The sequence below is a fragment of the Salvia hispanica genome, chromosome 4, assembly GCF_023119035.1.
Source record: "Salvia hispanica cultivar TCC Black 2014 chromosome 4, UniMelb_Shisp_WGS_1.0, whole genome shotgun sequence".
NCBI classification, from domain to species: Eukaryota; Viridiplantae; Streptophyta; class Magnoliopsida; order Lamiales; family Lamiaceae; genus Salvia; species Salvia hispanica.
In genome coordinates, this window is record NC_062968.1 from 22422318 (window position 1) to 22439748 (window position 17431).

General features: G+C 32.4%; 1 protein-coding gene across 1 annotated transcript; it reads right to left on the reverse strand.

Annotated features, from left to right (window-relative positions):
• Nucleotides 1-8271: 8271 nt before the first annotated feature.
• LOC125220670 (galactolipase DONGLE, chloroplastic) lies at nt 8272-9560 on the reverse strand. Its single transcript, XM_048122822.1, has one exon. It carries the CDS (start codon nt 9558-9560, stop codon nt 8298-8300), a length of 1263 nt encoding a protein of 420 aa, XP_047978779.1. The 3' UTR covers nt 8272-8297.
• Nucleotides 9561-17431: the final 7871 nt, after the last annotated feature.

The following is a 17431-nucleotide window of genomic DNA, read 5'->3' on the forward strand; positions in this document are numbered from 1 at the left end:
TGGTCAACCATATCAATGAGGTCACTTGGCTCTATGGGGAACAAAATCAATAATTGAATAAAAAAGGTTACATCAAAGAGATTTTGCGGCTGCTTGGTGACTACATATGTTTGTATGATTTTATGAATATTAAAATTTAAATATTGATTTCATCTTTGACCCATAATCTTTGAACCTAATTTTAGCCAGCAAACGTAATAACATTGTAAACTGCAGTATTTGTATTCTCATTATATTTAATTTATTGGTTTTTTATTTGATACCTTAGGTGATGATGATACCTTTTATTTAAATTAAAATGTAAATTTGGTCGCGTGGCAATTTATACTCCCTCTCATTATATTTAATTTATTGGTTTTTTATTTGATACCTTAGGTGATGATGATACCTTTTATTTAAATTAAAATGTAAATTTGGTCGCGTGGCAATTTATACTCCCTCCATGACCAAGTTGAGACATAATTTTTGGACACAAAGATTAAAAAGTTATTCTAAAAAGTAGGAGATGGGAATAAAGTAAGAAAGATAAAGATACAGTAAAGTAGATAGTGGAATAAAATATGAGTAATTAGATGTTTTATTTTTTATTAAAAAAAGAAATGACTCAATTTAGGTGTGGCATTCCAAAGATAAATACGACTCAACTTAGTTGGGACAGAGGGAGTACTAATCTTTAATTCCATTAACATCCTAAATAACATTAATCTCTTAATTAATTAAATTGTTGAACATATAATGTGCAAGCTATTTTTAAAAAAGTCTTTAGTACTGCTTTAATTGATATCTCTAAAACTAGGGGTGACAAATCGTGCGTGTTGTGTCGTTATCGTGTCGACACGATAATGACACAATACGATAACAACAAACACAAACACGACCCGTTAAAAAAACTCCAAACACAAACACGAACACGACTCGCTACCCTCAGACACGAACACGACACGAACCACTTCGGTCAACACGACCCGATAACAACACATATATGACATGACACAATAACGACACTATAAGAGCATCCACAATAGCGGCTAGCCGACCGGCAAGCCGATCCGCGTCGCTAGCCGGTCGGCTAGCCGAACTATTAATAATCGGCCAGCGCCGAATCGGCAAAAAAATCGGCGTGGGCTAGCCGATTTGAGCACTGGCCGCCATTGTGGCGTGCCGATCGGTCAGCGATCGGCCAAGCGCCAATTTTCGTTTTTTTTTAAAATTTTTGAAAACCTATATATACGCGATTTTAGTTTCATTTTCATTTGCACCACTTGTTTTAACGAGTTTTTCTCTCTCTCTAAATTACCCCCCAAGATTGTCAGAATCTGATGCAGAAGCACGGGGAGCAGCATGGGTTCCCTTGGATGTTAGGCAGCATAGATTGTATGCATTGGGAGTGGAAGAACTGTCCAACTGTCTGGAAAGGAGCCTACACGACCGGCTACAAGGGAAAGAATCCCACGATGATCCTCGAGGCCGTAGCTGATTACCGGCTGTGGATCTGGCATGCATATTTTGGGGTAGCCGGGTCGAACAACGACCTCAACGTCCTCAACTCGTCGCCCTTCTTCAACGAGAAGTGTCAGGGCATCGGTCCAGCCGTCTCATTTGTGGCCAACGACAACCGACATGATATGAGCTACTACTTGGCGGATGGGATATACCCTAGGTGGTCTGTCGTTGTGAAGACGATCAGGCACGCGGCGGATGACAAGAAGGCCTACTTTGCGGAATGGCAGGAGTCGGCGAGCAAGGACGTGGAGCGCGCATTTGGTGTGCTCCAGTCTCGATGGGCGACAATTAAGGGTCCAACGCGTTTGTGGGATGTCAAATGCGTTGCTGATATAATGTACGCCTGCATTATCATGCACAACATGATCGTCGAAGACGAAGGCGTACAACCGACTAGTTGGGCCAATGATGATGAAGCCGGTCCAAGCCACGAACGGTCACCCCTAGCGTACGACGTGGGGTACCTCACGATGAAGTCGGCCGCCTCCAGGAATATGCCGACATGCACCAAGTGGATGCTCATATTCAACTTCAAAAGGATATAATTGAAGAGTTGTGGGCACGGAAGACTGCACGGCGATAGTTTTTTTTCTTTATTATGTAATTTATTTTTTTAAATGCATGTACTTTTTCTTAAATGCAATTATTGAATTTTCCCGTATATGTCTCGTAAATTTAATTACGTAATTTAATCGTAAATTTAATTCCGTAAATGTAGTTGTTTTGAATTATTTTTATTGCGGCTGGCCTATGGCTGACCTATTTGAGTAAATGCTGACGTGGCAGGTGGATTTTTAGTGCTGCTGACGTGACAGGGAGAGAGAGTGGCTGGCCTATGGCTGGCTCTAATAACAATATTATAATATATTAATATTATTTCTAATATTAAATTTTAATTTTAAAATTTTAGAATAAATAAAATAATAATAATAATATAATATATTAATATTACTCCCTCCGTCCCACTTTAGGAATCCCGGCTTACCATTTTTGGTGTCCCACTTTAGGAGTCCCGGTTGGAATATTCCATAAATGGTATTAGGCCCTACATTCCACTAACCTTTTACCACTCACATTTTATTATAAAACTAATATAAAATAATAGGACCCATATTCCATTATCTTTTTTCACAAACTTTCCTTTACATTTCTTAATACTCATGCTGAACTCAACCGGGACTCCTAAAGTGGGACGGAGGGGGTATTTCTTAATGTGTAACACGGACACGACACGAATACACACAAAGTTTTCGTGTCGTTATTGTGTCGACATGATAACGACACGAACCCAATAAACTTTAACACATATCCATTAATTTCGTGCGGGTTTTGTGTCATATTATCGTGTCGTGCCAAAAAGTGTCTGTCGTATCTAAAACTAATAATGGACTTTGTCTTACATTCCCAGTATTCTATCTTCTTCTTTTTTTACCAGACAAGTATCATAACTTTTTCGATTCTTTCAACTTTTTCACACTTGTAATTCCTATTACATTATTGAAGGACGTTCATTTCTAACTACAATCTAGGTTTAATTTCACACTTCTTTAATCAGTACTTTCCTAAAAAAATTGTCTATGCTTCAATGACGCATGCAATGATCACAAATCAATAATTGTACATTTGAAAATATAGATTATAGGAATTAATATGATAATATGTGAACATGACCCATATTAATTGATTCTGATATCGCGAAATATAAAATACAATAAATTGAGGAGTAGTAAAAGATTATTGTAAAATTGTCAATAATAATAATCAATAATTGTACTTGTACATTTGAAAATTGTACTTGTACATTTGAAAATATTGGAGTACTAATAATAATAATATTTACTCTATAGAGGTATCTAGAGGATTACTCCTTAATAGCCATAGAATGAACAGTGCTAAATATTCATACACTCACTAATTAGTCTTTCTAATTTAGTCTATCCAATTTATTCTTTTACTAATTAATTTGACTCGTTTTGTTTTCACATCACTATATTATAGTACTACATTTATATATACTCCATATACTACGTGGACATACACATAATTCCAAGGAGAATAAGACAAGTATATTCGTAAATAATTCACCCCAAAATTAACTAGCATTTACAATTTTACTTTAATTATTTCTAATTCGAGTTTATTAATTACTAGCATCAACTAAAATATATTGATCATAATAATGATTTAATTTTACTTCATTTGGACAAACTTTTACTGGCTACTTTTTAAATTTTACACAATAATTGCGACTTTTTTTAAGCAGCTATGACTACTAGTACATGTTTCTACCAGCTTTACAAATAAAGAAATAGTAGTAGTATACTTATTTACTAGATATCCCAATATTCTTGATAATCCCTATAATCTGAACTATTTTTTTCTTAATACATATAATTTTTTTACAATTTTTAAAATCATATATTCATAAATAAACCCAAATGAAGTACTTGACAAATAGTAATAATTTACAGCTTTTTGCAAAAAGTCCAATAATATAAATAGTTGAGTGATACTATTATGATAAAAGTCGTTTGCTATGATGAGATTTTGGCCTTTTTGGGGGTCGGTGAGCAAACTTTTGCTCCCTTATATTCAAACATCAAATAATAAAGAATAGAAATAAGTTAGATTTACATTTGTAATAGTTTGACTCTTAAATAATTCTATACATGTGGGAGACAGACAGTTTTTCGTTAACATTTTTTTTTTCCAATTTGAATGATTTTATTTTATTTTTTTTCTACATATGCCTAATAACGACAGCCTAACTAGAACATATATAGGGAGACAGTCATAAAATTAGTTATATTACTAATGCTCACCATGGTGATTTTGTGACGCTTGTTGATCTTTTATTCAATAAATCCTATGAAAGAATATAGAAATTGAAAAATATGAGGATAGTGAGAATAGGGTTCATCAAGAGTGATAACACTAGTAAAACAAACAATTCGATATACTAAATGAATAATAAAAAAGTCTAACAAAAAACCATGTAACAAACAACATCAAAATATCCTTGAAAGATTGAATCGGTTGGTACAATGTTGTTCTAACCTTCCGATGACAGCCTAAAATTTGATTCTATTGTAGTACTTTTTAGCTCGACGTCGGTGCATCATTGGGAGCTGATTTAAAAAATTACTCCTAGGGTCTCCTATAAGTGAGTCATTTTTCTTTTTGAAATGCCCCATCTAAAATGAGTTATTTCTCTTTTTAATAAAAAATATTCCCTCCGTCCCATAAAAGATGTCAAATTTGTGGGACGACACGAGATTTTAAGAGATTTTATTTTGTGTGTTAAATGGAGAGAGAAAATATAATTTTTATATTTACTTGAGAGAGAATTTTTTCCAAAAAAGTAAATGTGACATCTTTTATGGAACAAACTAAAAAAGAAAATGTGACATCTTTTATGGAACAGAGTAAATACTACATTTTCTATCTGTTATTTATATTCCCACCTATTTTATTTTCTCTTTACCCGTCAGACATTTTGATTTCTTTCGCCCTTTAATTTACTGTCTCGTTTATGAAGGGACAAAGTGAGTACCATTCTTTTCCACAGATAAGCTTCATGATCACATTTAGGTCTTCCTATGTCTAATCAACTTTCGACAGTACGTCTAATCAATTGAACGAATTTTTTTTGTAAAACTATTAAACGAACCAAGACAAAGCATAAGCTTTATTTATAATCAGATTTTGACATTAGACATCAGCTTCAATTGGTCGAAAATTTGGAGTAATTTTAAGTTGTTTTCCTTCCTTTTTTACCCTTTCTTATTTTAATAAAATAATTTCATTTTTAATATCATTAGAAGGCGATATTTTGTACGAGACAATTAAAAAAAAAGTTAAAACTTCGTGATTGATATTCTTCTTTCAAATTTTATGTATTGACCAAAATTTGACCAATCTTAATAATTTAATTAGCTACGAACCCAAACAATAATCTCTAATGTAAATTGGCCTTGGCAAAATAAATATAGGCTTTGTTCAAGTTTTCCGATTTTATTTTATTTAATCGAGTTTATTCAAGAGGTCACATACATGATGAATTAATTAGTGACATGGAGTACTATATATCTACAAAATTTACGCCATTTGTCAATTTATTTAAGATGAAAATGCCACGTTTGAATTCAGTTGGCAATTACTCAATAAAGTTTTCTCAATTATACTCCCTCCGTTCCAGATAATTCATCCCATTTTTCTATTTTGGTCCGTCCCACATAATTTATCTCACTTCACTTTTACCATTTTTGGTAGTGAACCCCATATTCCACTAACTCATTCCTACTCACATTTTATTATAAAACTAATATATAAAGGTAGGACCCACATTCTACTAACTTTTTCAACCCACTTTTTATTACAATTCTTAAAACCCGTGCCCGGTCAAAGTGACCTGAATTATCCGGGACGGAGGGAGTACTACTTATACTTTTAAAACAAATGTAACTATTAAGTTAATACACTATATTTCGTTATTCATTTACCAAAGTGCTTAATTAGAAACCACGTGCTAATCCTATAATATTGATGTTCAAGATACGTCCACCTACTTGTTAATTTAATACTCCCCAGTACAATTTCATGATTTAAGTAATTAGATTTTACCTTTTTCCTTTTAGAAGAGAATCTTCACCATATATTATAGCGAAATTATATAAAGTATTAAAATTACATAGTTTAACAAAGATCAATACCTATGTTAAAGAAGACGATTGAGCTCGACATTGTGCTATATAGTTGATTTCGTTTTTTATTAGCTTTTGTGTTATTCTTTTTAATAGGCATATATCAATCCCCATCCTTTCACTGTTTTGAATGCTTTTGAACTCATTAATTTAACTTTTAAACATTGATATCGTAAATATGAGTACAATTTTGTATATATACAACAGTAATCGAAATTAGACAAAATTAAATTTGACGTGACTAGTGTACTTTACCTATTTGGCAGCCACAACAACAACTTTAACCTGATCATATATTAGATGTTATTCACATATATCTTCAATATTAGTAGTAGTTGTTTATTGCTAAAGTTTCAAACAAGTGTAAATAAATTTGCGAGTAAAAATAGTAGTAGTAGTAGTAGTAATAATAATAATAATAATAATAATAATAATAATAATAATAATAATAATAATAATAATAATAATAATAATAATAATAATAATAATAATAATAATAATAACTATTATTATCATTATTATTCTTTTTGATTCCTTTTTGTTGTAATTATTTTGGTTCATCATCCCATCAATTATTATTTTATTTGGTCGTATTCCTAACCACCGGCACTCCTCCACCACCGGCCATCTTAACCAGACAAGAGCCAAACCCTATTCAGTAGGGTTTTCCAGTTTTTGTTCACTTTCTTATACTATTATACTTAGTATTTACTATACATTTAAAAATTTATTGATTTTTTAACTTTTAACTCATACCTTAATGCATTTAATGTGTATTTTGTGTACTTGACACCAATTTGAACCGCCTAATATCGGTTAATTTATTTTCCTTTTATCAGTATAAAAAAGAAAAGAATTACTAGGATTTATTTTGGAACATGCTTAATTTTTACTAGGTTTTTTGACAACCGAAACAAAGCAAATTGGAATCCTTTTATATTAGCAAATTAACGCAGAGATATGCTGTCCAGCTTAAATTGGTTTAAGCTTTTCAACATCACAGAAAACACGACGTTGAAGAAGCTGAACACAAAATCTTATATATATGCCCACATCATTTCTTGTCTGTATCGAACATATCTACGTACCTACGTAGTACTACTACGGTTCCAATACTTGGTAAACATGTGTAATAGAATTTTATCAAAAAAAAAAAAAACATGTGTAATAGAACCACTCGCCATAGCTTCAACTTGAGTATGAAGCCTGAAAGGAAGTGAATCAATCGCCAAGTTTATATTTGTTCTCTCATTATAAATAGTATCCGAAAATTATAGTGAAATATCTAGGTTAACATTGCTTCCAGACTTAGATACACATCGTATCGAAGTTGAAAAAAAAATTCATCTATTTATCTTGATTATTATATTCGTGATTACTTGTGTGTTTATTTCCTAAAACCACCACCAAACATTTTTGACTTCCGCAACACGAAATCCTATGGTTACTGGAATCAGCTTTCACTATATTGTCTATGTATAATTATTGGTCTGGCGTTGTAGGTAGTACTACCTCCTTCCACCAAAAATATACATAGTTGTGTATGACACGGGTTTTAATGTGAAATTATTAAAGTAAGAGATGAGTAGTGTTAGTGGATTGTTGGGTTTACATCATAAATACTCCATATTTACAATTTTCCATATTTAGAAAGTGGTCTAATTTTGGTGGACGGTCCAAAATGGTAAAACTGGTTTATTTTTTGTGGACGAAGGTAATATTTGAAATTTATAGCTATATTGACTATATATAGTTATTCTATCTCATTGTAAGCATTATTCGAAAATTACAGTGAAATATCTGGCTTAACACCGCCAACAGACATAGATACACATAGTATCAAACGATTACTCGTTCGTTTATCTCCTAACCCAACGAGCCATCCATGATCCAAGTGATCAAGATCATGATCGACCAACACTAATGATCATATATATACTTCTATCCCGTTTCTAATTTTTCTCAACTCTCTACTATAGATACAAAAAATCATACATCCCCGCCAAAAAATTTAACCCCTAAGAAAATCCCAAAAAAACCCTAATTCCTCTTTAATCATTCTATGTATATATATATATATATATATATATATCACGTCCATTGCGACCGCACCAAATTGAACATATTAACGGCGGCTTCCCTCCACTCGCCGCCCCCGGCGAAGAAACCCTTGGCCCGATCCACCAAATTCGGGCTCTCCGGGCTCTTCATCTGGCCCCGGAGCAACCCTATGTAGCTCCCCAAATCGTGCACGCACGAAGGGTTATGCATCTTGAAGAAATCCACCAACAACTCAACCCCTACATGAGCGTAACACGAGCAACTCCACGGAAACTCGAATCCGCCTCGAAATCTCTTGAAATTCTCGTTGAAAACGACCCCGGGCATCTTTGTTATCGGATCGTTCACGTTCACAACCCTCAAAACCCTCACCCCGAGCTCCTCGCACCTCTCCTTGAAGCCCGTGTTCCCCACCCTCGGACCCCCGAAGGAAAACACCGTCACCGGGATCTTCCCGGCCCCGTTGAGCCCGAGCTCAGCGATGTCGTACGCCAGCAGAAGCCCTAGCGAGCTCCCCATGCTGTGCCCGGCGATCGTGATGCTGACTTCCTCGTCCCGGTGTTTATTGATTAACCTAGAAATCTCCGAAAGGAGCTGACAGCGACAGCTCCCAAGGCCGAATTTATCTGACCGCTCGTCAGACGTGTACAGGCTCAAAAACCCTTCCTCGACCTTGACCTCGGGCCGCGGATCGTGAGGGTCGAGGCGGGCCGGGGTGAGGGAGCTCATTAAATTAGCCATCCACTCGGGGTTCGTGACGGTACCCCGGAATGTGATGACTATGTCCCTCCTCCCCAGAGTGGCCACCTCACTGTCTGATGAGGTGGCCACGTACCCTATCCATCTGGCCTCTGTATTACTGCAGGGGCCAGGCTGGATAGTGGGGAGGCTGATGTCAGGGGCGGTCGCGTAGATATACTTCGTCACCTCGTACCCGGACTCGGCCAGGCCGACGCTCTCGAGCATGCTCGACTTCCTGTACTTGCAGTTGAGGTAGCGGCGCGAGCCGGGGTCAAGGTCGAAGGCCTCATAGCAGGCCGCGACGAACTCGCCGTAGCGGACGATCTCGTCGCGGAGGAGGGGGTGCAGGGGCTCGACGAGATTCTCCCAGTTGTTGAGCCCCTGGATTTCCCTCCACCCGGCCGCGAGCTGCGATGGTGGCGATGCAGCTCGCGACCGGGATGAGACGGGGAAGGATAAATTTGATGATTTGAGGTGAGGAGGGGAGTGAGATAGTAGAGTGGGGGAGTTTGGGATTGGATTAGGGATGCAGTGAAGGAGTGAGGAAGCCATGAATTAATGGGGAATTAATGGATGGATTCCTCAAGAGTTAGAGAGAGAGAGAGAGGAAAATGGGAGTTAGATCAGTTGGTGGAAATGGAAATGAGGGCATATATATATATGGGTAAGTATGTATACGACGCGTAGGCAATATAGAGGGAGTGTTTTGACATGGAAGAAGAATAGGAAGGACTTCAAAGTGAACGCGCTTACACATCAAACATGCATATGACCTACATTTTTTATTTCTTTTTATTATGTGTGTGCACTTAGGGACACTTTTTTATACTATAGTATTTTATTATCTAATTAATCGATTCGATGCCTGATATTTTACTTTTGTTTTAATTACGTTAAATGGAGGTTGATTTTCAGTTCCCTCTTATATGTAATTATTGCATGAGATCGAGGCACCGAAATCGGCTACTATTTCTGCTACTAAAATTACCAGTGGACATTCTCCCGCCAATAAATGCTATGAATAGCGATAGAAAACACTTGCTACTAATTTTCGTTGATAAACTGTGCGGATTTTTTGGATAGTGTCATTTTATCATTTTGATAGGTGGGATATGTATCATTTTTATCGGAGGTTAATCGAGGCACCGAAATCCGCTACTATTCTGTTGATAAAATTACCGGTGTATATTCTTCCGCCAATAAATGCTACAAATAGCAACATAATATAATTGCTAGTACTAATTTTCGTTGATAAATTGTACTGTAAATTTTTTGGTATTGTCATTTTATCATTTGGTAAGTGGGATCTGTATTGACCAACCTATTGCCTCTACATTATTTCTCCAAAATTGAAATCAGTATATAATTTAGTATTCTTGTAAAATACTCAATCGATTCATTAAAATCCATGACGAATTGAGGAATAGAGGACTAAGGAAGTAAATTTAAAGTAAGCATTAGTGGTTTCTCAATAATTAAGCTTATATGGTTTATCACTATCCTAATTTTTATGTAAGGCTGCTCACTTATAAGCCAATTTCCAATGTTTTAGAATTACGGTCAAAAAATAAACTTATTTGGAAAAATTAAAGTTGTCGTGGCAGGTCAATATATTAGAAGGACGTCATTTCGAATATAACAATTATTATATAAGCAAAAATAAAAATTCCAACTTCTCAAAGGAATGAAACGGCGTCGCTTCCTTCTTTTTCTCTAAACCCTATCCTCAAATCAATTTTGGTTTCATTCTAGTATTTCTCAATTTTTTTTTATTTTTTATTTTTTATATTTTTTTTTAATTTCAACGTCAACGAGTTTAATGGAATAAGAAATAAAGGATATATAGAATGATAAGAATGTAGGAAAAGGAGTCACATTGTATGAATTGATGAGGTTGATAAATGAAATTTTATAACTTGATCATTTTCTTTCATATATTTCATGGCTATAATGACCACGTTTTGTGTCTCGTAGACATTCCGACTTTATCAAAACAATTTTGAGCCACGTAAATATTCTTACATACTACCATGTAATGATTTGGGTGAAAACTGTCCGAAATTCTTTACTAGTATTAAATTTGTACTATATGATTTTTTGTCTACTTTCTAAATTAAACCTGAAAAATGAACTTAAATTCGTGATTTTCTTTATCCTTTTAGTTTATTTTTTCTGTTATACTACCTCCGTCTTTTAAAAATAGAAACTATTTTCATTTTGGTCCGTTTCTTAAAAATAGTCACTTTCTATTTTAGGAAGTGGACCACACAATCCACTAAGACTACTTCAATTACTTTTTCTCTTCTTCTTTTTTACTTTATCCATTTTTCTCTTTATCTTTTTTATTTTACCAATTTTTTATTCTTACTTTACCAATTGTGCGTTAAAAACTTGTGCAGTTTCAAATGTTTCTATTTTTCAGATACGTAGGTTGTATGCATTAGCGATCGTCATAGACTGACAGTTGTCAAAATCTACTGTAAAATACAAATTGAAATTTGCTAACTCGTATTTGAGGGGTCCCCTATTTGGAAATAAATCAATATGGGACAAAATTGAAGACTCGGAAGAGTCGCATATCACTAACACGACTTTGCACTAAGTCCCTTTCCGTACTCAATTTCTTCGGAAACAAATCACAATACATTCTTGATTTAAATCATAGTCTCAAAGAACATAATCCAGTTTTGTAAATTTCCTTTTTCAAAGTTTTCCGCATATTCCCATTTATTGTTTTCAGATCTAATTAATAGTTAGAAAATACACCTATTAACGTCTTTATCGTTAATTTTGAATATTTTGAAAAAATATAGTGGCAATTTTTAAATGACGCAGAAAATGACATGACAAAATTTGTGTAGAAATGGCATATCAACAAATGAAACGATGCCATTTTGATTAATTACATGCTTTTTTTTTGTACTACCTTCTTCCCTTAAATATAAAAAATAGTATTTCCGTTTTAGTATGTCTCGTGTAAACAAAAACTTTTGAAATCTTTTATTTTAGGAAGTGGGTCTCACAATCAACTAACAATATTTCTTACTTTATCCATTTTTCTCTTATCCTTTCATAAATTTATTAATTTTTTTCTCTTACTTTACTAATTGTTCATTAAAATCCACGTTGTTTTAAAAGTTTCTATTTTTTTTTAAGGATGAGGTAGTATGTAATTTGATTTTTTATGTTTAGTAAACAAAACATAAACGTTTTTATCTAGTTAAACAATATGTAAAGTCACCTCACATCGAGATGGTAGACTCGTTTGATAAAAAAGATGAGATATATGAAGATATGTAAAATAAGATAACAAATACGGGTTTCATGTCAAGATATGCAAAGTTATGATTTTTTTTTGTTATTGTTGTTTGATAGAACATAAATTATCTAAATTTGTATACTATATTAAATAACATGGCTTACTTTGACAAATTGATGGATTACATAAACATGATTAAAGTTATAATTTTGGTAAGCTTGGATAGGGACCATAGGGCCCTTGTCTTATATTGAGCTTTGAGTTAAGCTTAACTATTATATCAAACAATTATGTCACATGAGATTCAATTAGGGCGAGATTTGATTTTTACCATTTTTAACCTTTATGACTTTTTAGTACTACTATTATTCATTTTGTTTTGTACTAATAATCAAATTTTCCAAATTATTTTATTTAAATACATAAATCAGCTAATTCCTAACCAATATCTCAAAGCAATTATAGGAGTAGTATTTTTTATGATGACGCACGGTCGGTGTTTTGTGAATAATTTGGATGTGGTCAGTAGTCATAGGTTTTCCATATTTGACATGAATAACGATACTATATACTATTCGCCATGTGGATTATTAATCAAATATATATTCCTCCAAATTATTGGGCGACTCTATTAAAATATATCAGTACGTACTCACATCAAGAAAAAATATTATTGGTTTATTTCAAGCTACTTTATGACCACTATTTCATCGATCTATTGTTTTAGGCAGCATATTCGATTACTTTGCAAATTTATGCTTTGGAGATTGATTTTTGAGTTGGTCTCTTGTGAGCTTTACCTTACCATACGCAACACAACCAAATGAGATCACGTAATTTATTATTCTAATTAGAATTTAATTATTTTAATTAAATCTTTATTATTCTAATTAATACTTAGTCATTTTAATTATATCTTAATTATTTTCTAATTAATATTCTAATCAATCTAATTAACTACGAGGGCGTATACAAGTTTCCTACTTGATTTTTTAAGTAATACTACTACATAAGAAAGTGTGTCTCATATGTTACGTGGTAAATTGTCAAAAAAATCATAAAATTTGATCAAACTTGGTCAATCTCACCACTTTTAAAAATAATTATATTGGAGTATTTAAATTACTAGAATAGTTAAACGGTTTAGTCTAGCTCGGCCCCACCGAACAAAGTGTGACCAACATCCCACCAACGTTTTCAATTCACTTTCTATTACATTTCTTAAAATTTGTGTCGTGTCAAAGTGTGTCAATATTTGGGGGACGGAGGTAGTATTTAACACACTATAAACAAAAATACAGATATTTTAATAAATATTTCGATATTTTAAAACTCAAATAAATAATAACAAGTTGAAAGTTTGAATTGTTATTTAAAATTAAATAATATAAATTCTAGAGTAAAAATAAAAGATGTTCATTGTTAAAATCAGCAAAGTACGAGGCTGTTCATTGCCTTGGCCACGTGGCAACAATTAACGTTTCAAGTTTCAACGCCGGAATATTTTTGGTTGGTTTGACAGGTCATCCTATTGGGACCCACGCTCAGCCAATCCTCTTAGAGCAGCTATCTTAATTTCCCCAAATTCATAGGAAGAAATTATAAGTGGGCAGTTCAAATTTTACGACACCACTATCTTACAAATCAAGTCAATTTGATTTTCACTAATCTTGTAAACGAAAAAATGTTTTAAAAACACCACTCCTGTTTCATACTATGATATGAATTATATATACAAATATTTCCTTATTCATTTACTACATTAACTCAAATTTACCTTTTGTACAGTCTAAACTTTGATAAATTGTTTAATGCAACCAACAACAACTATATCAAGATTACAATTATTCTTTGGTCGTTTTACAACATGATTAGCTTGTTTTATGTCTGGACTTTGTCAGAAAATGTTGCAACATTTGGTTAAGTAACGAGGACAAGTTTTGCCAAAAAAGAAGCAAAGAACAACTAGTTAATGTCTTAACTAACTTCGATGAAACTCTAACTCGTTGCTCAACCAAAATCCTTGTGCATTAACTGAACAAATCTTGTTATAAAATGATCATAAATCAGCCGCAAAGCTTGATATTGTTTTTGTTGCTAGACTTGTACTGAAAAACTTTGTCTTCGAATAATAATTATTTTCTTATTCGGCCAACACACGCACATATATTTCAGAATCACTTATATATGTACATTAGTAAAAATCCATATGTTAGGCAAGGAGTTTGACCTACCCAAATTCAAAACATTAAAAATGAAAGATATATAAAGAATTACAACATATTGGTCGGTTAGGGGAAGTAGTATTTATCTGTATTAATTAAGTTAATTGCGGCTTTTGGATTAAAATAAAAAAGAGTGGAAAAAAAGCATGAATTTGTAGAATACCGTCCATTACATGGTTTTCCCTCGTTGACTTCAAAAGATCTATGTTGAATCTCAGCTTTGAATTATTAGTGCATGGTTTTCATTAACTATTCTTTTTTCAGAATCCCAATTGATATATTAATTAATTGAGTGACTATATAACTATATTCTTGTACCGTAGTTTCTGTGTAATTGCACTTATAAAGGAGACTGACTTGATAATATATGTGAGTGATACCGCCGTGAAGATTTTTAATTTATTAAGGAAATTAGAGTACTATTATTTTATTTAGGGAATTAGTACTATTATTTTATTTGTCAATGTGGGGTATTTATTATATATGGAGCTATTATTCGTTCTAAGACCATCTCCAACCGTACACCAAAACTCATTTTTGGTGTAGATAATTTCTCCAACCATACACCAAACTCAAATCCATTTTTGGATATTTCAATGGAATAACACCAAATATGGTATTTATTCCAAAATTTTGTTAGACAAATACTCAAAAATGGTGTAAACTTAAAGATGGTGTAAATGGTTGGAGTAAAACTACTTTTTGGTGTGACGTGTATTCAAAAATGGGTTTGAGTTTGGCATAAATGGTTGGGGATATTAATATGAAACATTTACATTTTGGAATATATTTTGTGTGTTTGAATGAAGAGGGACTAAGAGAGAGGAAAAAATAGGAATAATTTTTTTTCTATTTTGGAAACGTTTTATTTTATAGAATCATCCAATTTTTTTTAAAAAAAATATTTTAATGGAACAGGGGAGTATGAGAATGAAACTTAGTACTCAATGAAATAGTGTTCCAAATAAGTTGGACGGTACTTACATTAATTAATCTTCCCATAATTATGTTAGGATTGAAAACAACAAATCGAGAGTTCAGAGTTTGATCAACGAGACATTATCTTAATGAAATGATTAGATATTTGATTCGTCTGGCTCAGATCCCATCAAGAATTTGACTAAATAGGAACAATACTATTAATAAATGGACTTAATGCTTGCATAGCATATGTTAATCTAAAATTCGTATCCAATCAAGTAAAATTTTAAATTATGAATGGAATGAATAAAGTTCTACTCTTTTAGTAAATAAAAAAAAATAGATTAGTTTTATCATATTGGATCCATCCACTAAAATTAAACCAATTTTTAAATATGCAAAATATTAAACAATTAAATGCTAGTAAAAATGTGGACCACACAATTTACTAACACTACTTTCACCACATTTTCTCAATTTCTCTTACTTTACCAATTGTACGTTAAAACTCATATTACTATTTATAACTTACTCTATTTTTTTGTGTGGAGGTACTACAATTCTTAGTTACTTATAAATAAAATGAATTGAAATTATAAATCATGAACGAAAGGACCAAACAATGTGGCAGTAGAAAAATGAAATATTGAATGATTAAGGGTAGAAAAAAAGATCTTTATACCCTAATTAAAAATAAATAGTACTCCCTCCATCCAAGGTAGTTGGATCGTTGTTTTTTTTGCACCAATTTTGCAAGAATGACAATAAATAGTTAAGGTCGAGAGAAAATAATGTAGAGAAGACTTTTATTTATATTATTTTCTTTGTCAGATTACTTTCTCTCGACTTATTATCAATTTCTCTAAACGAGTGCAAAAAAATTGATCAAACTACCTTGGGACAAAGAGAATACTAAATTAAATTCACTCCAAAAGACCATAAAAATTACTGAGAGTACTTAAATTAAATTCACTCCAAAAAGACCATAAAAATTACTACAAATGGTCATTTATTTCGTCTCAATCTCAATTAATTCTCCCCATTCAGATCTCACTAATAATGTATGTCTGGTTTTGTAAGTACATATCATATCACACAAATCATGATCTATTGTATTATTGACTTGCTGTGGCAAAGCTTCTAGTACATTTATGGACAGATACAATTAATCATCCCAATCAAGTGTAATATTTTGCAATAGATTAATTTTTTAGTTTGATTTCAACTCATCATAAAGTAACACTATTGCATAAGATAAAAGTAAAAAAGGATAGAAAAGAAAGATTATTCATTTAGTAATAATATTAAGTGTATGAAACATGTGTGAGCTACAATTAAACTATACATTATGCGATGAAAAGCTTCATAAGTGACTAGGTCTTTTTATTACACCACTACTAGCTAGCAAGGTCTACGTACTATGCAATTAATTAGTTAATTCTAAATAATTATTACTAGTACTTTATAAAGTTTGTCCTATCCGTTTAAGAAGCTTTTCGGAGACTGCCTTTTTTTGCTTAATTTGGTCGGATGCCATGAGTTTTGGTAAAAAAAAATACATTCTACTAGTGTGTGCTAATTGGGATAAGATAGTCATTGAATTTGAGTTTGGATAAAGTTATTGATCCATTTTAGAATTTTTTTAAAGAAAAATATAGGTATTTTAATATTTATTCTTAAACCGAAATTTCTAGTATTTCATTACACATTTTGTGTCGAATTCTCTATTAATTTTTATCTAATTTATTAGTATTTCTTTTATATTCTTAAATTCTCAATATTTTCTGAACTAGTACTCTTTTTATTTTAGTCTGTGAATTAAATAAAATTATTGTTAATATAGCTTTATTGATATCTCTAATTTATGTTGAATTTTAGAATTCGAATAATAAACATGGAAGAGATCAAATGTTATATTAACTGCAAACTGATTATATGCTTATATAAAATGAATATTCAATTTTTTTTTTGTGTTTAGATACAACAATCAAGTCAAACAATTACCAGACAACAAAATA